Raw genomic sequence first — 20,734 nt, forward strand, 5'->3', positions numbered from 1 at the left:
TTTGCTTCTCGGAAGTGTTCTCGGCGTCCAGGAAACAATCGATCGTCGTTGCTGTAGAGCAGAGGCGGCCCATCGGGGGTAGAGGAATAGCAGAGGATCTTCGGGGCCAGCCGCGGCACTGTCTAAGACGACGGAAAGACGTCTTCCAAGACACGGGCGGCCACTCGTGAACATATGGACTAATGCACCGGTGGCATCCAAGCACGAAGCAGTGGTAAATGCCGCAAGATGTCGCGGTTCCGATCTTTTGACTCGGGAAAAAACCACGCGGGAGCGGAAGGCGGTGTCCGGGCTCTTGGCAACATCGGGATAACTATGAGTTTAAGACTAAGCAGTGTACAAGATGAGATTAGAGTACTGTGAAATGATGAATGAATGATTATATTTGTGACTAATAATTGAAATATAGAAGGTATACGATCGTTCATCCATTGACTGTACAGCGAGGAGATCAATAGATATGTCCTTCCCGGCCGATTTCAGCAGCCTTGGGGATACCCTTGATTTCCTGCTGTTCAATAACCTGAAGAGGCTTATCAGATGCTTGTGCACGCTTGGACAACAAAGTGTCGTGTCGAGAAACAGGTGTCAAGTCAAGTAGATCAGCTGCGGAGCCGTTGTGGATATCAGTAAACATATCTGGGCCAGTGACATGCTGCCTGGCATTCTCCATTGCCCGAATTAAGTTATCTTTCTTGCGATTTAGTTTGTCTGGGTCATCATTATCTGATTTCTCCAGAGTATGAGTGAGCTTTTGTATGACGATGGTAAGATACGTCACGAGTTGCCAGCGGGATGCTTGAAATAGGAAAGACGCCATGATTTCTGGGATCTATTACAATAAGGAACAAAGATTAGCTGTAGTCTAGACGCAATGCTAGTGTTTGGCATTTCGTAAATGCTTACCTTGTCGTTCAGATAATAAAGTTCCTCACCACCATCTTGTACAAATGTCTTCAGCGCATCAAGCCTCTCACGATCAATCGAGGCCATTTTTAGCGCATGCATGAGAGATGGAATATCCGCAATCTCCTCCAGAGGCGTCTCTCCGTTGAATGTCGTGGTAGCACGACTCAGAAACCCTGACTCGACTTTCGACAGACCCGCGATGCTTTGTTCTCGAGATTTGGTCTTGGAAGAATGGATGGTAAAGTAATCCTCCGTCAACATATGCGCCTTTTCAAATTCCGAACGACCCCGATATCTCCTTTCTGGAATCTTGGCTCGCAACCGGACCCATCTTCTCCTTCTTACAAAGGAGTGAAACCATGGATGCGTGCCATGCCACTGTGAAGAGCTGAAAGAGAAGGAGTATTCCCATCCTTGCTCATCAACATCACTTGACATGTCAACGTACCAAGTCCTCCACGCCCACTCCCAGCTGGGATCAGGCAATTGGGCATTGGTTATATTAACTGGACTGACACGGTTATCATGTGTCATCCAGGCGCCAGGATCGAAGTTGAGCAGTGAGCTATGAGAGTACAGCGGTACTCCAAAGAAGAAAGAGCCACGCTGATTCTCGTATAAGATATCCAGTTCTGTCATGGATTTTGTATTGGCGTCCGAATCGGCAGGTTGAGATTGAAGGGTCTCGTTTGTATGGCTCTGAACTTGGGATGGAGCAAAGTCCACCGTATCAACGCGAGTTATTTCAGTGGTGTTATCCGGTCTTTCATTATGAGGACCTGCCGAGCTCTCTGCTGAGATCGATCCCCTCACTCGCGATGACTCTCTACTCGGTGATGCGTCGGAGTCTGTTGGAACCCCCAGTCTATCGGGTTGCCATTTAGCATATTTGCGCTTTGCAAGCTGTCCTGATACAGATGCCCGGCTGATATGCTTCGATAGGCTACTGCGATGTCCGTGGGTAGAGGGTCGGCGTGAAGAATCCCTGCTTGTTGCGGGTTGCGAGGGAATAGTGTTATCCACCAGACATATAGAAGTAGGTGAGTCTGTCATGGTTTATGGTGTGGTAGGTGTGATAGAAAATATTCAAAAGGTAGGTGTTTGTTCCACAGCTCCTATAGAAGCTCCAGTACTCTCACGAGAGTACTTGCATTATCCGAAGACCGATCGCATTACTCCAATGCTGCCTTATCGTAGTCCAGAACCAGCTGAACAGAAGCTCGAGTATGCAAGGAGAGAGAAATAGGAAGAAAAAAAATTAAAGGAAGGGACAAACGAGAGGTGCTAAAGGAATGAAATCATAACTCAAAAGTCTGAAAGTGAAACTAGGAAGATGTTCTTACCAGGGCAAGGAGCAATGACATCGTTTGCGGGGGAGACCCGGCAACGCCAAGCCCTTCAACACCAACGCGTGAAAAACAGTCTCCGCATCATTTAACCATCTATCACCACCTACAATGGGAGCCCCCCCACTACCGCAAGATCGAGCTCCAGTCTCCAGCAGACTTTACATACCTCTATGCCAACACAGTTGCACTCTCCCGCCAAAAACTCGACTTGAATTTACCCCCATCCGCATCAAACGATGACACTCCAGATCCTATGCGCGAACGCGTAAGGGAATTAGTAGATGACGTGAGTTATACCATTATTCTAACACTGGATTTTCCCTATTGCATGAATGCATTGATTCCAGTGCTTGTCACTGACATGTAAATAAATAGTACATAACCCGTACCTTCACAACCGCATCTTCCTCAATCAGCATTAATGGCATCGACTCCTCCCACCCTCAATTCCCCTTCCCAGCTTCCTTCACCGCACCTGAAACAGTCGAGTATGAGCCCTTTGATTCGGAGCTTGCCTCACGCGTCTCAGCTCTCTATGCACAGCTTGAGTCTCTTACTACGACGGTAGCGCAGCTCCGACGGGATGCACCACGACAAGCTGCAAAGTCATACGCAACTCAGTTAAGGCAACTCCTTAAAGAAGAGGGTGAAGAAGATGAGGAGGAAGATAATGATGTGGATGAAGGTGCTGAGAATACAAATGAGAAGGATAATGGGGCGATGGATGTGGATGAGAATGGTGATGGTTCATCGAATCAGAAAGATGGGAAGCAACCTACTGGATCTAGTCGGTCGCGAAGATCTCGACGGGATCCAGAGTGGGAGTTGCAGATTCCACTAGGGACTCGTGAGGAGACGGAACGTTGGCGGAGTGGGGATATGGCGGATGTGTATGAGAATACTTTAAGAACGTTGCAGCGCCTGCAAGGCGAGGCGGATGCGGACGAAGAGGGATCAAAGGGCAATGCGTTGGCCACGACAGTTGGAAAGGCCGAGAGGGCTGGACGGGCAGCTGATGTGGTGGAGAAGATGTGAGAGTGAGGACGAATGTGTCTATTTTCGGACTCCTTGGGTTTTGGGTTATTCTTTTTTTTTCCTTTGCATGAGGAGTTTTGGTGTCTCGGGTTAACTGGGGACTCATGATACCATGTCTTGTGCGCATTCGGCCAAATGGCCATATTATATCGAGTACTGTCTACGATTACGAAATACTACTTTCTGGATTCTGATTGCAAGGGCGATCCTTGGGGCATTTTCGCTATGTGCTCTCCCATGTATACATTCCATTGTCAATAATAAGCAAAGGCCAGTCTTCAACCTCACTCCTCAACTCGCTTTTAAATCCACCGCGGACTTGCCATTCTATATCAAGCGCGGTATACTCGCTTGTTCGACAGGCAATAAAACGACATGTAAAATAAGAAAACTCTCGATGATATCTAGATCAGAAAAGGTAAACAAGGAAATAAAAAGGGGCAAGGAGCCCACAAGATTGTGGGTGGGGATGTCGTGGATGATATGTGTGGAAAGTGTCCAGAAGAGACAAGACAAAACCTGGTTTGACCAACAGAAGTCCACAGTAAGACTGGTAGAACTCACGACCAGAAAGATTATCACATGGACCAGAGCACTGGCGGCTGGAGTAACTGCTTTCTGTCTATTTCAGGTAGGTTGTTTTCAATTTTGCTTCTCTCCTTCTCTGTTTTCGCACGGTGAAAGGGGATGTATGATGGCGGGGACGGGGGTTGGGCTATAAAACGCTTAAGCGCTAGTCTCAGCAGTGCCTTCCTGGGTCTCAGCATCCTTCTTCTCGGAGACGGGCTCCTCGGCCTCAACAACAGCGGGGGCAGCCTCAGCAGCGGGAGCCTCAGCAGCAGGAGCAGGAGCAGCAGGAGCGGGCTCCTCCTTCTTAGCCCAAGCAGGAGTGGAAGCCCACTCGGATTCCTGCCAAGGACCCATGTCAGAGAGCTCACAGCCACCCTCACAGGCGCAAGAACCGCCAAACTCGACGGGCAGGTTCTCCTTGGGAACCTGAGCAAGCAGCTCCTTCTGGTAACCGCTGCCAAGAACGTGGATCTTCTCAACGGTGACGGGGTCAAGGAAGCTCTTCACGGCACTGAAAGCAGTGCTGAAGCCCCAGGGGGCGTTGATCAGGTACAACTTGCCAAGACGCTCAGGGTAGTAGTTCTGGGAGATCTCGGAGGCCTGGCGAACGTAGGTGTAGACGGAAGAAATGCTGGTGATACCAACACCCTTCAGATCCATGATGGTGCAGCAAGTCTCGAGGAGCTTGCCAGCCTTACGGGAGCAGGCGGGGAGACGGGGGTCGGCCAGCTTCTCGTACTCGGTGACAAGGTTCTGGAGCATACGCTCGCTGGTGGTGATCTTGTACATGGCGTTGAGGTCGATCTTGCCGAGCTTCTCAATGTAGACGGGACGGCCATCCTATACGAGAAAGAGACGTTAACAATTCTGTATCTCATGTTATATTAGAAGTAGCAGTGAGGGGCCATACTTTGTCGGTCTTGTGGTAGTATTGGGGGTAGTACTTGAATACATCGGCCTTCTCCGTGTAGTCGAAAGTGGCGGGGAGAGCATCGGTGCCGAATTCCTTACGCCACTTCTCGCAATTGACGAACCTGTTGGATGAAAAGATTCAAGTTAGAAAAAGAAAAGAAAAGAAAAGTTATAGATGAAAAACAAAAGGGAATGGAATTGGAAAACAAGAAAACGAAATCACATGTGAGATGCAAGGGTTCTTCGTGCAGAGTGCCAACAACTCGAGGAATCGGGGAACATACATAGTCTTCGCGGCCTCGATGTCGAACTTGCGGGCACGGAGGAAACGCAGCAGGGTGAGAGTGTCCAATCGCTCGGTGAAGCCCTCCTTCTCTAGGGCCTGACGCAGCTTGATGACCTTCTCGTCCTGCTCCGGAGTGGTGTGGCCGGGGTGGCCAGAGCCAGCAGCCTGGCCAGGGGCGGTGGTAGGGAACTCATACTGATCGTACTTGGGATCAGTAGGTAATGTCTGCTCGGTGGCCGCCATGATGAATGATGATACTTGGGGGACAGAGGTGGTGGGGTGGAAAGAAAGTTGGGTGTAGAAAGAGAAAGGCGGAGGGAGTCGCAAGTGGCCACAAGAGACTAAAAAGTGCCGGATCGCCCACTGGGTTTGTAAACAACCGCCCGCTGTTTAAGGCACAAACTCAATGTTTATCCGGGAATAATAGTAGGGTATATTGATCCAGTAGTAAAAAGTTAACAGAAATTCTTAATCGAAGTTCAAGGAGTGATTTGAGGATCAGGGGGCCGAAGTATCGGTGTACAACTAGGAAAAGATGCCCAAATCTCTTACATCTATTGATCTGACTATGATTGTTTGAGCTATTGGATACGGCTGCATTCATCAAATACTAGAAGATAAAGGCCATGACTATTTAGGTAATAAAATGATCCCCAATGTCTATCTGCCCTATTGCTAATACGAGTACGAAAAAAGCACTCCAGTCTGGACATCTGGAGTGTCCGCAAGCGGCCCAACTCTGCCATTTCTATATGCGGCCTAGATATTGAAATTTCAGATGAACCCCTTTAACCCTAAGTTCAAGCTGAAAGTTTTCGTCCTTACTTTCTGTCTTTCATGACAGCTTGTCAGACATAGAGTATAAAAGGGGGAACTTAAATACTACTAGTAAGGGGACAGGGGGTATAAAGAGGGGCATGAGGCGGTGTCATCTACTCCACCTCATAACTGGGAAGTGGCTATGAACCCCACCATCATGATGTACTACTAATACAGTATAGGAAGAGTAGATCACTGGCATCTACCATTCATTATTAAGAGTATCTGAGTCTAGATATTGATCGAGTTCATGTACATATTGGGCATTGGCAAAAAGATAAACAAAAAACATACATAACATACGGGTATTCAATCCAAACAACCACACATCGCAGAAGACATAAACACATATTATTATACACAGCGCAGATAGACCCAACGTTCGAAGGGTCGGAGCGGTGATAGCGCAGCATGAACAATTGCCAGACATCAAGATTACAGGCCATGCTCAAGGTACAAGCCCGAACTGAAACCACATAAAACAAAACAAAACAACAAAACTATGCGCTGGGTATAACTTGCAGAAAGAAAACCAAGAAAATCAAGGAGATCAAACAAAAGAAATGTCCAAAGGAATATTCGAAGGACCACCTGCAAATCCCGAACCAGCGGGATCACCGACGATCATATTCCTTTAGATATGTTCGTGTATCGACAACATTCACACTAGACACATGACCCCACCAAGGAATAGAGGTGGGGAGAGTGTCTGATTCATGGCAGGGGGAGAATTTCATTCCGTTCATTGATGGTCAAATGGACGGCTCATGTATAAATCGGATTAAAGATCCGGATCCATCAGGTCATCAAAAGATTAAGTGGCGAATGTCACCGTTGACTTGAATTTGGTGGAACTCAAGTTGTAGAGAGAGAAGAGAGAGAAAGGGGTACTGTTGGTCCCCCTCTACTCGACCTCATATCGATCATAAAAGTGAAAGGGGTTGGGGATGTAGTGTGGCGTTTACCACCCCTTCTTGCGTGCAAATCGCTTGTTCAACAGAGTAAGCACCTTGGTGACATTGAACTGGACATACTCCAGATCAAGGTCCTCCAGGTTGTCCTTCTGCATTTCCAAAAGATCATCGAGCTTGAGATCAAGCTCAAGCAATCCACGAGCTCGGCCCTTATAGTGCAGACTGATGACGAAAGTACCAGGAAGAGGACTCTTGAACATAAAGTAGATGTTTGCTCGGCGGTTCTCAGGCACATTACTGCGCCGAATAACACCTTCTTTCTCAAGTTGCTGGTGGGTGAACTTGTAGGGTCCCAGCTCCTGGTGCTTCTCCTTCTTCCGTTGCTTGCCCTCAGATTGGCTACGCACGTTGTGGAGATAAGATTTGTAGGTTTCCAACTGGCCTACCAGGTATGCGTTGTGGTCACGGATGGTGGCAAAGACCTCTTCCAGTTTTCGGGTTTCCTCCAGGACTTTTTCCTTCAAGGAACCAAGGTGGACCAATTCTTGCTCCACTTCGTCTCGGAGAAGACTGAATTCATCCGATCGATCGATCACTCCCATATCCTGTAGCTGACTCAGCAGTTCCATTGTGCGGATTCCCTTCCGTACCATAACTGCGTCATTCTTCAGAGTGGCAGCAGCTTCGGCAATGCGGTCCAGCCGCAGAGGTCGACGAGCTACTGAAGAGTTGGGAGGGAGCGATCGGAGGATCTGGACAAATGTAGACTTGGCTTCCATGAAGAAGACTTCCTCCTGAGTAATATCCAGCGCAGCCGTCAGGTCATCCAGGGCGGTTTCCCATCGACTGAACAAGGGAACCGTGATTGTTCGATTCTCCTTGCGCGGAACCTGGGGTGGGGATACTCCCAATTCTTGCAGCAAGAGGGAAAGGTGGGAATTGTGATCCTGGGTAAGAGCTGCGCTGTGCTTGTCCAGAAGCGCATGGGTGGCATACATTTCGTTCAAAGTGATTTGAAGCTCGAGGTCCCGTTTAGAGAGAGCAACGTAGTTGTCCATTTCCAGACTCTCATAGAAATCTTGAACCTCACAAAGGTCGAGTAGGAACTTGTTGACACGCTCCTTGTTAGACTCAATGAATGGCTGCAGGCTTGCCATATAGGGCTCCTTGGCGTATGAGGGCTTGTTGGCCAAGTTCTGTAGCATTTTCGCGATCAGAGTCAGGGTGCGTCGGGGCTTATCGGTGGGCGTAGCATCAATCAGCATATAGGAGCGGGGAGTGACAATTGCGGGATTAATGAAGCGCAGGAAAAAGAATCCACCGATCAGAGTACAAATCGTCTGGTCTTGGGCATCAGGGTACTTGCGGCGAGACAAGCTCCGAATCTGCTTGCAAATCCAGCGAATTCCGTATGGCGCCTCATCCACCGAATCAATGATGGTCGTCAGGAACCCGTTGGCAATATCTGTCAACATCTTCAAGCGGGGCGCAATGATGGCCTGCACTTGTTCGTTGGCGGCTGCATCCTCTGCCGTGACGGAGCGAGCAAGATAGTCAGGCAGAGAGCCCGTCTCCTCCTCGATCTGTTTCACCATGCTCTCGTACACCTTCAGGGGGTTGATTTCCAAGTCAACATCCCGCAATTCAATCAAAGAGTTGATTCGGTCGGCAAGGACTTGTTTCAGGTAGCTCTGACCGGGGCCGCGACGGGTATAGGTTGTCATCATCCGAGACACGGGGGTGTTTTGTCGCAGGAGGGAGGAGTATTCGGGAGTGTTGTCAAATTGGTACGTAAGGACGGATTGGAACATAGTGAGCAACAAGTGCTCTTCACGACTTTCGTATTGGTTACCATAGATGGTGAACATGACCGTTTGCAAGAGCGAATCGATCTCTGCCATAGAGACTAGTCGACACAAGTGGGCGATGTGGCGGGGTTCCGATTGCAACAAGAAAAGTAGATTGCCGTATTTCTGGGTACGCTCATCGTTGGGAAAGAATCCTTCTTGCGGGTCGGCAGTATCGTCTAAGTGACTGGCAACTTCGTTTTGCTAGGGCGTTTGTGTGAGTGGAGGGAATTCTTTTGGGATTTAGGGGGGGTTAGTGTTAATTGGAATTTGTCTTACCTCCTCCAAAGCCATGCGATTCTGAATCAGCAATGCAATTCGAGAGTCCAAGTAGCGTACATCCTTCTCTAGAACGAAGTTCTTCTTGGACTGTGAGGAGATCTTGGACTTGAGTTCTCGAAGGTGTTTCTGGGCTGTGTGAGGGGTCAGCACGGCAATTTTTCCTGATCGATTACTATAGAGATTGTATTCCTACCTCGCGCCAGGTCATCTGAAATTTCCAAGTCTCTATCCTTGGCGGACATGGACAGGTACAACGCGGTGACCGACATCCGCTTGGATTGGCGGAGCGACCGAGTATCGTGCGACGACATTGTGTTCTGTCGTGCGACGGGCTGAAACGAGGACGAGGAGGAAGAAGAGGCTCGAGAGACTCTGGATGCAGGTTGAAGCATCGTCGCTACGGACATTTTGGAATCTCAGGGTGATCTTGCGAGGGGCAGTTGGACTGCACGATCACCTAATGAATGTTTGCGCGTCAGTCTAGATAAGGCAAAATCAGTTAGTGAATGCCAGTGAGTTAGAGATTTTGAGTCTCTTTTGATTTCTCCCTATTTCTCTCTCTCTCCGTATTTTCGAAAAATTTAAAAAAAAAAGGATGTAGGAGAAATATCTGTGAGAAAAGAGAATCATACCTAGAATTTTTTTTTTCCTTCCCACAAGGGGTCAAAGTTCCCAATGGAAAGGGGGGGAAAAGGGCGAACAAGGAAGAATCCGACAATGATCCAAGTAAACTGTAGGGATAACAAAAAAAAAAAAAGGAGAGAAGTATGAGAATAGAAGAGGAGAATTAAGAATGATTCAAGTTAAGATCAAAGAGATCAAGGAAGAATAATTCTCTCTGGGGAAAAGGGGATTGTGGAGCTGATGATTTCCGAGGTTTCTCTTATATGATAAATCTTATGCAAGGGGAATTTTTATCTTAAATATTTCTATCCTTTACATTATTATATTTACTAGTAGATTTTAATTAAGTAGTTCATGAGTTCTCTTTACCTTGTCAAATTGTAGATTCTACTTTCATTACTATATTTAATTGTTGAAACTTCATCATTGTTCAACTTCAACTCTTCTTCTCTTCTTCTTCTTCCAATGTTTACCCCTGGACCAAATATTGGTTCGCCCCTTTTCTCTTCTTAACCTTGGTTCATAATGGAAGAAGTATGGGAAATGGATTCCAAGGTTCTTATATTTATCGCCACTGCCGATGATCCCCTTTACTTCTTTGCCTATCACTCTAATGGTCTTGACGTCAAGCAATGAACTTTTTGCCCCTCCCCTCATTCCATATATCCTACTCGCAGGTACCTGCATCCGAACAGAAAATGGGTCCCTAGCCGGGCCGCACTGACTCCTAAGTGGGGATTCTGATTGAACCGCCCTAATTTGGGTAAGACGGTGCGGACTTTGTCCACGAGACCTCCATGTGGACGCTGCATTCCTTGAAGGTTAGAAAATAAAATAATAAAAAACCTTCCAGTTTCAGTTTAAGTCCTTGTCTCAATTCCTTCTCTCCAATCTAGGGATTTATGTATAACACAAAAAAGGAAGTCTATCACTAACATCGGAAGGCTTATCGCTCCTTGTTCCTTTCCTCCGCATCCCACTGACCTCATTCCCGGTCCGAACAGGAACTCCACTGTTCTCAACCCATTGAGGGGTCTTGGCTGCTGCAGGTGCATCAATCGTTCGACACTATCGGTTGTCTCATACGCAAGGACTTTAGCGGATCTCTCAGCCGGATTGGCACTCCCGGCTACTTCTTCCGACATCGTGCCGAGATGGATAAATGTTGGACTTGTTTTTTGGATAATTAAAACTAATCAAAACCGGGCCGGTTTTGATTTGATATGAGTTCTTTGTTTCCCTTCTCTTGGGATAGATAACATCTGCAATGGCATCACATTGATTTGAATCAACTTGGATCACGCATTCTTGGTGGTCTCGTGGCGTGACCCCTCTGACTTCTAACAAATCGCTCAAGTGCTACAGAGAAGCTGCAGGATCTCTTAGTGCCCCAAGCTCAAACTCCTCTACCCTATCCGAAACTGTTCTAATCGCACATTTGGAGTAACGGACTACCGACTACGGAGTATGCGGGGGTGCACTGAACACGTCCTCATTGCTTCTTCTATTCAACCTTTTCATTCTTGATATTTGATTTCAATTTTATTAGGTACGTATCAAATTGAAGTTTGCTTCTGTTTTATTTTTATTTTTATTTTTTTTCTTTCACATTGAACTTTGTATCTTTACCTTGCAACTGTGCACTTGCATTCCTGGTCAGTGCTTTGCTGCTCAGGGGTAAATGCGCACAAGAGTGGATCCTAGTGGGACGCAGGATGGAGACTCGAAGTCCCCCTCCACATGAACTCTCAGCACGCTGTACATATGTCCTACCCCCCTGACCACGAAGCCGTTCTATCAGTGACACATCCGTCATGTCGCTGAGACACTTTATGCACATACTCCGGTGTGGCGTAAGAAGGAATGCAGCGGCAAGTCAACTTGAATCAGCAATGACTCTAATGACTCTAATGACTCTAATGACTCTAATGACTCTAATGACTCCAAAAGGAGAAACATCAACATTCCACCTATCTTATTTTATTTAAATCTTCTTTTTTAGTATTTTTTTTGTTCATTAAATTTTCGATTCACTAGTTTACCCGCACCACACCCGCCATGCTCATCCCAGCCCGGCCGATCAACCACACGGGCCACATGCATCCCATCCCGTCCGTCATGAAACGCGCCAAGATCCGTCACAGATCCGTTGCAGCTGTAACCACCCCTATTTGGTTATGCGCATTTATGCGGTTCTTCCGCTGTATATACCTTTGCGTGTGCAGGGATGTAGGATCGGCAATGCATATATCTCAAAGGTGCGCGGAACATGGGAAATCAACGGCCCGCTCCCATTGCAGCTCCCTTTCTCGTGTACGCGGTGTATCATGCTAATGATGATGAGCATCCTACTTATCCGGCCATCACCGATCTATGACTCCGCAATTCCAATTCCTTTTAGAAACTAGTTATGTACATGCCTCTTTGGGGTGTTAGGTCCGAACAAATCTTGATTCAATGGAAGTGTAATTATCCACCGTCGAACCTTGCATATCTTTTTTCTTTTTCTTTTTCTTTCGCTGCTTTTTTTAAGCGGGGAATGGTGGTCCATGCGGAATGATGGGAGTCGGCTGACCACATTGTTGTCTGTGCAATGTATCCTAGGAAAGCTTGGAGCTTCTGAGGTTCATTGCTGGGGTACTCCGCAGCGGGACATTGAGCTTTTTTTTCATATTTGTTTTCATCTTTTGTCAATCTCCATATGATCTTCGCGCCAGTGAAACGCGCTTCGAGATAAGTTCGGATAGCTGCTGGTTGACGCAATGTATTGGATCTGCACATGTGCAGTCCACACCAGGCATTCGAGGTACTGTTCGTCGGTATCTGCATTCAGTATGGCTGCCTTTTTCTGGGTTGCAGCAGCCGGCAGCCGAATTTGAAGTCTCAGTGCTTATCAATTGCCATGGTATGACTGGTCAATGGCACCATGTGGTTGCTCTAGACTCGGTTATTCAGTCTGTATTGGTTCCCTGTCATTCCTTGAAACCGCCAAGTAGCTCAGGCATATTTACAATGTTTCAAGCTGCACATGCGGGACATGCACTCAACATCTGAATATTCCCTCGAATGAGATACAAGTGACTATGTATACCCATCGGTACTATAAGCTTGCCTAGGTCCAAGGGTGGAGTAGGCTCCAAATTCTACTCACATACCACCGGTAAAATGCTTCAATGCTATGTCGGCAATCATACTTTCAATACTCTTCTACTAGTGAAATTTAACATTTGAACGATTCAAATATGCATTAATATGCAATCTGAGGTCTGGTTTGCCTCCAATTCCAATTCTACATTCCACGTACACATTGATCTGATTTGAACCAACTACTATAATCCTTCCCGGGCCTCCAGTTGGCACGTGTATTGTGTAAGCCCTAGCATCCCAAATATTATATACAACAAATTCGACAAAAACCATTCAAGTTGATAGAAAATATCCATGAAAAACACCAGCTAACAATTAAATAGCCCACAGCTATGAAACCCCCCCAAATTAGGAACAATCAACTGAATTCTGAAAACTTTGGAAGAGAAGCTCAAGTATCCTTCTTCTCATCCTCACCCGTTGACTCCTCGCCTTCCCCCTCCTCATCATCACCCTGTGGCTGAATCCTAGGCAACCAAAACCTAGAAATTAAACCACCCAAAAACTTCTGATCAACCCATCCCACCAACCCATACAAAATCCAACCCCATCCCCAAAGCGAAACACCCATCATACTAGCAACCACCAAGACCGGACCCAGAATCAGCAACGAAAGCACAGCCCACAATAAAACCGCAACAGCTGCGAACAGAAAAACACCCGCTAGGAATATAAGCAGCGGGACTCCACAGCAGATAATTTGGCAAACAATAAACGTCGACGCGATGGGTCGTTTCAACGCTGCGTCATACATTTGTCCTTGCTTCGCTGGTGGGAGGATATATTCCACGAGCCATTTGACAAGGTTCTCGAAACGATCCATTGCTTGTGGGAATAAAGAGGACATCCATCCTGTCATACTAGACCAGAGTCCTTCGACTGGAGCTGGGTCGTGTTGTGTGCGTGGTTGGCCTTCATCGCGGGGGAATTCGCCGGGAACTATGGGGTCTGTAAGGTCTTTGGTGGATTTGTTGATCTGTTTCACGGGTCGGTCTAGTTTTGGGATGTTTTTCACGTTGCGAGTTGTTGTTGATTCGAGTTTGTTTATTGGGATGCGATTTGTGACACCGCCGGTGACGGAGTCGAGAGACATGGTGGAGTTAAGGTGATGATTACTGTTGATGCTAAAGAGCTTGAGCTTCAAGAGACACGTCGGATCTTCGGTCGCTATTTACTCACTTGAAAGCTGAGATGTCTTTTTATTTTAAGGTGAAATCTACGATTTGACGACATAGATCTATATCAACGATTCAATACGGTGATGACGTAGGGGGCGCTACGTAAACTGGTTAAAATAGATTAACTCGACCCTCCCACTCTTCATTAATGCAACTAAACAGGCTATGATATGTAGCAAAGAAATCAACAAAATGATGAAGTATGATGCCCTGTGTCTCCAATTTAATGTTTATCTTAGCCACAACTACGTGGCTGTGGGTTGTTAATTGATCCAAGTGTCCAACCCTGGTGGATCCATCACTAATAAACGTTCATATGAGGTCTCGTGTGTGCCTTGAATTGGTAACTTCCTGACCTTCAACTGGGATTTAGGAGTTTTATTTGGAGACTTCGAATCCATTGATGCCAGATACACTTCATGGAAGATAGAGACTAGAAGGCTGGCGATTTTCTCGTAGGATCCGCACACTGGCTTCAAGAGAGTGTGACTCCACTGCAAAAATTAGTCTCTCGGCAATTAGAGAATCCTTATTGAACCAGAACTGGTCATACTTTGCCTTTGTTGTCAATTTGATAAAACCAAAACTCATTTGAGTCGGTTGCTAGGCCATACACTTTACAGTTCGCTTTGCCACTGCGCAGACGTGCTAAGTGGAGCATACCTATCGTATATCAGATAACCTTGTTTTATGAAGATAAATGACCTGGTATCTTACCCATATACGCATGAACTTCCCCCTCGTCAAAATATCCTGGTAATTCAGTATGTACGATAACAAAATTTGTGGCAAGCTCCTCGAGAGGACCATACCATACGCTATAGTATGGAACACCATAACAGGCACAGGTATAGTCTTCACCTGGATATGGTAAGCCGCTGTAGGTCCATTCGAGGTCACTTTGCAGGGTTAGTGCATTCGAGAAGGAACCGTTTGCTCTGAGAAAGACATGGTCGAGAAGAAGATCAAGGCGTGTTCTGCGAGTAATCATGCTACGGGGTTCATGAAGCGGGAGCTTGTTAAGGTATCTCACTATTTGCAATTAGCGTGACCTCCTTAAGCTTCATAACTTCAAGTCCCAGTGCTCACAAAAACCTAGTGGGAGGATTATTCGTGCTCCAGGTTCCATCCATGATTTTTTGACCTCAGCCAGGAAGCGGGCTCCTGGCGAAGAATTCTTTGTGAAGATGATACCAACACCTGGAACTTTCAGGTTTCGTGCATGGAAGTACAGACCATCTAGAAGGTGTTCTGACTCCCATGCCGTTGTTTCGGCTGTTCTTTGTAGTTGTTGCGGTGTTATTTTACCCTCATTGCAGTCGAGAGCTGCTGCAAAGACCAGCGCGGCCTTGTAGTCGAGCTTGCAGAGCTTAGTGTATTGTGTGTCTGGCATTATTATTACCTATTTCAAAATAAAAAGAATATTTGAGGAATAAAATCGAGGTAATGATTAGGAGATTGGGTGCTCAACTTGAAATGTTCAAGTTAGAAAAAAAGTAATGCTGTCGGCGCTCAAAGTGTACGCGACCACACGTTTCTCACCTGGATACCCCCAATTAGGCATGGCACCTCCAGTTTAGATATATCATCACCTGGGCAATCGTAATTTCTACATCATAGCTGAGGTACCATGGACCAAACGGCCCATACAAGTTATGTAAATAGCAGAGAATGTACAAGAACTCCAAGTTGAAGGCCAGAGTACCCAAAAGGGTATTTAATTGATATTATACCTGAACGCCGGTTCCATGTGAAAGGGTAAGTCTATTCTTCTGGTCATGTCGCATCATCATGTAATATGCCCAGGAAATCCTGGTCTTAGGACTATCCTGAGCTATCGCCTTGTGTAGCCCCAGCAGGGATAATCGGTGGTTCTGCCATTCCCGGGTGTGGTGGCGCAAGAGGATCAAACCCCGTTCGAATCGAACCAATCCCTTCTTTCAGGTAAAGGACAAGGCGATAGGCAGAGCTGCCATTCAAATAGTAGCGATGAAGTCGTTTGCTGCGGATAAAGCCCAGACGCTCGTATAGCTTCATTGCGGGGGTATTGGTCATTTCGGTCTCGAGAACGATCTGTGGGGTGCAACACATTAATTAACTGGAAAGACAGAGATCAGGAACAAGCTTGTCACAAACCTCGTCTGCATCTCGCTCAGTCATTGCATCGATAGCCATGCGCACCAGTTTTGTCGCAATACCTCGACCCCGGTACTCCTCGCGCACGGCCAGCATGGCGATATACCCCCTCATTGGACCACCGCGATGCGGCTCTAGCTTTGACACCACGACACCAACCATCTCGTCCTTTTCGTCCATCGCAAGAAAACACAGATCGCCCCATTGGTACAGGAAGTAGCGGTAGACGTAGATACTGTAGGGCTCGGAGAGATCTTTGGAGATCAGTTGGCGCATTGCGGCGACATACTCATTCTCGCGCGAGCGCTCATACCGCACGTAGCGGAGCGGTGAAGCATCTTGGCTCATACCCGCAAAGTCATTGAAGATCCAAAAGGGAAGATAGACGGTCTGGGATAGACGTGGTTGGAGTTAAAAGAGGAAGTGGGGTGAAAGCGATAATGGAGATAGAAGGAAGCACAAGGCGGAAACCCAAGTGTAAATGGGAAACTGCCCGATTACCATGTGACGCCGATCGTTCCGTGTTTAACCAGCCATTGATTTTCAAAGGTTAATCTTTCTTTTGATTATCCTGAGCTGTCCGATTTTGGTTCTGATATAATTTTTCTTCTCCCTGTGGCCCTGTGGGCTCCCTGCTTTTGATCAATTGGCTCCGCCCTTGCCCCTCTTGTCTTTTTAAGCGGTCGCTATGTTGCGCCGCCGCACCGGGAAGGACGACGCCTCGTCCCGGGACGACAGCAACAAACCAAGCACCCAGCCACAATCGGAGGAGGATCGCCTTCGAGCTGAATTTCATGGCGCCAAGGTCAAGCAGTTGGTTATACAACCAGCTCCACGTCGAAGTAAACGTCGCAATGGGTTTATATTCGTGTTGGGCGGATTGTTCGGCGTGTTGATTGCTGTGTTCTTCGCGAACCAGCAGGAGGTCATAAGCTTGGAGTCCTTGTTGGACTTGAACCTTGAATCTTTGATCGATGTCATCCCACAGGGAATTGTCCGCGATGCGAGAGAGTTCTCGGTATTGTTTCTTCTCCTTACAACTTACGGTCTAGTGTTTACTGTCCAATGCGCTAACTAGTCGTGGTAAATACAGCAACACGAACGCGATGCCGTCAACTACGATTCATTCTCCGTTGGTCTCCACCTACAATCGCAAGGTGTTGAGGCTAAGCACCCAGTCGTGATGATACCTGGAGTCATTTCCACCGGACTTGAGAGCTGGGGGACAGGAGACAGCTCCCGCCAATACTTCCGACGGAGGTTATGGGGTAGTTGGAGCATGATGCGTGCTCTGGTTATGGATAAAGCAGAATGGAAGAATCACATCATGCTCGATCGTGAGACTGGCTTGGATCCACCTGGAATCAAGCTTCGAGCAGCGCAGGGCTTCGACGCCACGGACTTCTTTATCACGGGCTACTGGATCTGGAATAAGATCCTGGAGAACTTGGCTACGATCGGGTATGACCCAACGAACGCCTTTACAGCTGCTTATGACTGGCGGCTCTCATATCCGAATTTGGAAGTTCGAGACAAGTATTTCAGCCGACTTAAATCCTATATCGAGACCGCTGTTGAGGTCCAGGGCCAAAAAATTACTCTGACATCCCACAGTATGGGGTCGCAAGTTGTTCTCTACTTCTTCAAGTGGGTCGAGAGCGATGATCATGGAAAGGGTGGTAAGGACTGGGTCAATAAACACATCGACTCATGGATCAACATTAGCGGCTGCATGCTCGGCGCTGTCAAGGGTCTAACAGCTGTGCTATCGGGCGAGATGCGTGATACGGCACAGTTGAACGCCTTTGCGGTGTATGGACTGGAGAAGTTCCTCTCCAAGGAGGAGCGCGCGGAGATCTTCCGCGCAATGCCAGGTATCTCTAGCATGCTGCCCAAGGGCGGCGAGGCTGTTTGGGGCAACGCAACCTGGGCTCCAGATGACCAGCCGGGCCAGGACCAAACTTTTGGAAATCTTTTGAACTTCCGTGAGACGAACTCGTCGCTGACGCAGCGGAATCTCACTGCCCCGCAGAGTCTGCAGTACCTGTTCGACCAGAGTGAGGACTGGTACCGTAACCAAGTGCTGGGAAGCTACTCGCATGGCGTTGCCCACACAGCTGCTGAAGTCGAAGCTAACGAGAAAGACCCACGAACGTGGCTCAACCCACTTGAGGCTCGTCTGCCTCTTGCCCCAGATATGAAGATCTACTGCTTCTACGGTGTGGGCAAGCCCACCGAGCGTAGCTATTGGTACCAGGAGGAGAATGATCCTCTGGTCAACTTGAATGTTAGCATTGATACCACAGTCACTCTGAATGAACACGTCGATCACGGCGTGGTCATGGGTGAAGGCGATGGCACAGTCAATCTCCTTAGCACGGGATACATGTGTGCCAAAGGTTGGCGCATGAAGCGATATAACCCAGCCGGGTCTAAGATTAAGGTCTTTGAGATGCCCCATGAACCAGACCGCTTCTCCCCTCGAGGCGGGCCTAACACTGGTAAGTCTCTGACTGACCCCTTTTTTCTTATCTAAGTGATCAGTTGCTGACTCGTATACAGGTGATCATGTCGATATCCTTGGCCGTGCCTCGTTGAATGACCTTATTCTCCGAGTAGCTGGTGGAAAGGGTGACGACATCGAAGAAACTTTTTTCTCCAATATCCGCCAGTACGCGGATCGTGTACAAATCTTTGATGACGAATAGACTAGCAATGAATTTTGGATGGGCGCCTGGGTTTTTCGGTTTGAATTTGTGTTTGGCATCTTATCATCATGTATACTTGACCTGAGCCATGTTAGACTTGAATATGGAAAGATGTGAAGGATGATTCTGTACGGCTGTGATGGATTGATCTTTGTACATTTTCTAGAATTTATGGATAGATGCATGGATTTGATAGTACTTCAGTTCATTCAGTTTAATACTCCTAAGGTTATTATACCAACTACGGACTCGGAGTAGAGAGATCCCATATATTTTAGTCGAGAGGGAGAATATTAACAAGTCAGCCCTGTTGGCCTAATGGAATAACGGTCTCCGACTCTACACGACGAGGACGGAGGTATTGGACGGGATGGTCTGGGTCCCTAAAATGGCTGAGTTGTCACCAGGGGGTGGTTGGGGCAGCGGCTTCAGCCGCGGGCAATTCTTTTTTGAAATTTTTGAAATTTTTCTAGAAAATACATTCGGATTCGCTCTGTCTGTATGTCTTTTCAGAAATCGAAAATAACCAATATTGAGTGCGATATCAGGGATTCTGCGGTGGTGATGGCTGTATCAAGTGAGGGTATTCGCAGAATCCCACCTCGCACCTCGATGCGCACCCGATTCCAATTTCCCCATCGAATTTGAAAGTCGCCGGTCCAATTCCAGCTCTCGTCGTTTTATTTTTCTATTTTTTTGTTGGAAGCCTACTACGGAAACACACCCTCTAGACTAGGAGACACCCGTATGTGAGTTCTACCACTTGATCTTAGGTTACAAGCCCCGAAAGTGTTTGTACGTGTACTCCGTATAACTGTCGCTAGCCTTAGTAACTCTAGAACTACTAGTAGCACACCAGAGCGCATCGTATTCAAGTTATAAACGTTGACAATAGGGCCGTTGACACCGTCATGGTAGAAGTGTGCACTAATCCACATCCATCATGATGCCCAGCACTGGGCCGATGCATGCGTAAGTGCTGGATAAACTCGAAGGTTCTGTTCATCTGACTGATATGCACTAGATATTACAATAATAATCTGAGTGTCGGACCTTACAACTTTAATCTCGGTTTCATTTGAGATTCACGAACCCCGACATCATGATGGACCTATAGAGCTCAGGATCAATGTCATCATTCTTCAGCATCAAAACCCGCATACCCCGCGCAATACCGATCAACAAAGAAGCAAATATTGGACCCCGATAGCTAGCTTTTCCGGGGCAGCCTATCAGAAGTCTGGATATGGATCATACATGATGTATCATGCATCGGATATGTAGGATAGCTACATTGCTCGATTTTGAGTCCTCCACTATACTGTACGCTGTCACTGGCAGGTAAGATGTACTTACAATGCGAATCACCAGATGCACATGGGCAGGCAAAGCACACGAGCACATGCAAGATAGGACAGAGTAGAATACGAAGTCTGGATTTCGTTTAGAGTAAAGCTACTTAGGGACTGTAGGGAGTACTCATATTTGAGAAGAAAGTTATGCAAAGAGGGCAATACATAACTCGAAGCACGCACGAGGAATAAAACTGTAATAAATCTCATCCCACCTGATGATACATAATCCAAAGCCCTCCGGCAGCCTCGGAGGAAGTAAGTTTGGCCCGTGAGATCGACGAAAAGTGGCGTAAAACCACTTAAGAGTCCTGGAGAACTAGGGATCTGCAGTATGCAAAGCGGGGGCCAAGAAGCACCAGTAAGATCTGCAAAGGGCCAAATCAGGAATCTTGTCTTGTCTTTTTGCACGGGTATCATAGCCCTAGAATCAGGACTCAGATTACATTTACGAGTACGAGTACGCTTGTTTTTTATGGCTGCAAGGTTTTCATACGGGGTATTATACCCATGAATCTTTAGTTCCTCACTGGTAGCTTTGTAGGAGCTTGGGTGTACTATTCTTGGGCATGAAGATTAGGCTCAGTACTCTAGCACACCGTAGTGATAAGAGCATGAGTCCAAGGTTTGAATAAATGAAAGGGACGGGAATTAAAGCTTCATATA

At 47.1% G+C, this 20,734-nt stretch overlaps 9 protein-coding genes across 9 annotated transcripts; 2 read left to right on the top strand and 7 right to left on the bottom strand.

The window, feature by feature from the left end:
* Positions 1-451: 451 nt before the first annotated feature.
* Positions 452-1,962, bottom strand: N7483_001312 (uncharacterized protein; the record flags this gene model as incomplete). Its single annotated transcript, XM_057084749.1, has 3 exons — positions 452-832; positions 907-1,176; positions 1,255-1,962. The coding sequence occupies 3 exons, from the start codon at positions 1,960-1,962 to the stop codon at positions 452-454; spliced, it is 1,359 nt and encodes a 452-aa protein (XP_056950898.1).
* Positions 1,963-2,089: 127 nt separating this feature from the next.
* On the top strand, positions 2,090-3,293 carry N7483_001313 (uncharacterized protein; the record flags this gene model as incomplete). The annotated part of the gene is made up of 3 exons (XM_057084750.1): positions 2,090-2,133; positions 2,262-2,544; positions 2,634-3,293. 3 exons carry the CDS (start codon positions 2,090-2,092, stop codon positions 3,291-3,293), a joined length of 987 nt encoding a protein of 328 aa, XP_056950899.1.
* A 726-nt stretch (positions 3,294-4,019) lies between these two features.
* Positions 4,020-5,304, bottom strand: N7483_001314 (SEC14 family lipid-binding protein; the record flags this gene model as incomplete). Its single annotated transcript, XM_057084751.1, has 3 exons — positions 4,020-4,703; positions 4,774-4,897; positions 5,060-5,304. 3 exons carry the CDS (start codon positions 5,302-5,304, stop codon positions 4,020-4,022), a joined length of 1,053 nt encoding a protein of 350 aa, XP_056950900.1.
* A 1,537-nt stretch (positions 5,305-6,841) lies between these two features.
* Positions 6,842-9,330, bottom strand: N7483_001315 (Ras GTPase activating protein IRA2; the record flags this gene model as incomplete). The annotated part of the gene is made up of 3 exons (XM_057084752.1): positions 6,842-8,845; positions 8,921-9,054; positions 9,117-9,330. 3 exons carry the CDS (start codon positions 9,328-9,330, stop codon positions 6,842-6,844), a joined length of 2,352 nt encoding a protein of 783 aa, XP_056950901.1.
* A 1,090-nt stretch (positions 9,331-10,420) lies between these two features.
* Positions 10,421-10,692, bottom strand: N7483_001316 (uncharacterized protein; the record flags this gene model as incomplete). Its single annotated transcript, XM_057084753.1, has 2 exons — positions 10,421-10,439; positions 10,484-10,692. The coding sequence occupies 2 exons, from the start codon at positions 10,690-10,692 to the stop codon at positions 10,421-10,423; spliced, it is 228 nt and encodes a 75-aa protein (XP_056950902.1).
* A 2,393-nt stretch (positions 10,693-13,085) lies between these two features.
* On the bottom strand, positions 13,086-13,787 carry N7483_001317 (seipin co-factor family protein; the record flags this gene model as incomplete). The annotated part of the gene is made up of 1 exon (XM_057084754.1): positions 13,086-13,787. One exon carries the CDS (start codon positions 13,785-13,787, stop codon positions 13,086-13,088), a length of 702 nt encoding a protein of 233 aa, XP_056950903.1.
* A 1,148-nt stretch (positions 13,788-14,935) lies between these two features.
* Positions 14,936-15,265, bottom strand: N7483_001318 (uncharacterized protein; the record flags this gene model as incomplete). Its single annotated transcript, XM_057084755.1, has 1 exon — positions 14,936-15,265. One exon carries the CDS (start codon positions 15,263-15,265, stop codon positions 14,936-14,938), a length of 330 nt encoding a protein of 109 aa, XP_056950904.1.
* Positions 15,266-15,696: 431 nt separating this feature from the next.
* Positions 15,697-16,356, bottom strand: N7483_001319 (peptide alpha-N-acetyltransferase MAK3; the record flags this gene model as incomplete). Its single annotated transcript, XM_057084756.1, has 2 exons — positions 15,697-15,945; positions 16,009-16,356. 2 exons carry the CDS (start codon positions 16,354-16,356, stop codon positions 15,697-15,699), a joined length of 597 nt encoding a protein of 198 aa, XP_056950905.1.
* Positions 16,357-16,690: 334 nt separating this feature from the next.
* Positions 16,691-18,716, top strand: N7483_001320 (phospholipid:diacylglycerol acyltransferase; the record flags this gene model as incomplete). The annotated part of the gene is made up of 3 exons (XM_057084757.1): positions 16,691-17,026; positions 17,102-18,509; positions 18,571-18,716. Coding segments are annotated over 3 exons (1,890 nt in total), but the record flags the coding sequence as incomplete, so codon positions are not given.
* Between the last annotated feature and the right edge of the window lie 2,018 nt (positions 18,717-20,734).

The sequence above is a fragment of the Penicillium malachiteum genome (assembly GCF_028827825.1).
Source record: "Penicillium malachiteum strain IBT 17515 chromosome Unknown utg000001l:1.0-8184562.0:1.0-8186909.0, whole genome shotgun sequence".
In the NCBI taxonomy this organism is placed as follows: Eukaryota; Fungi; Ascomycota; class Eurotiomycetes; order Eurotiales; family Aspergillaceae; genus Penicillium; species Penicillium malachiteum.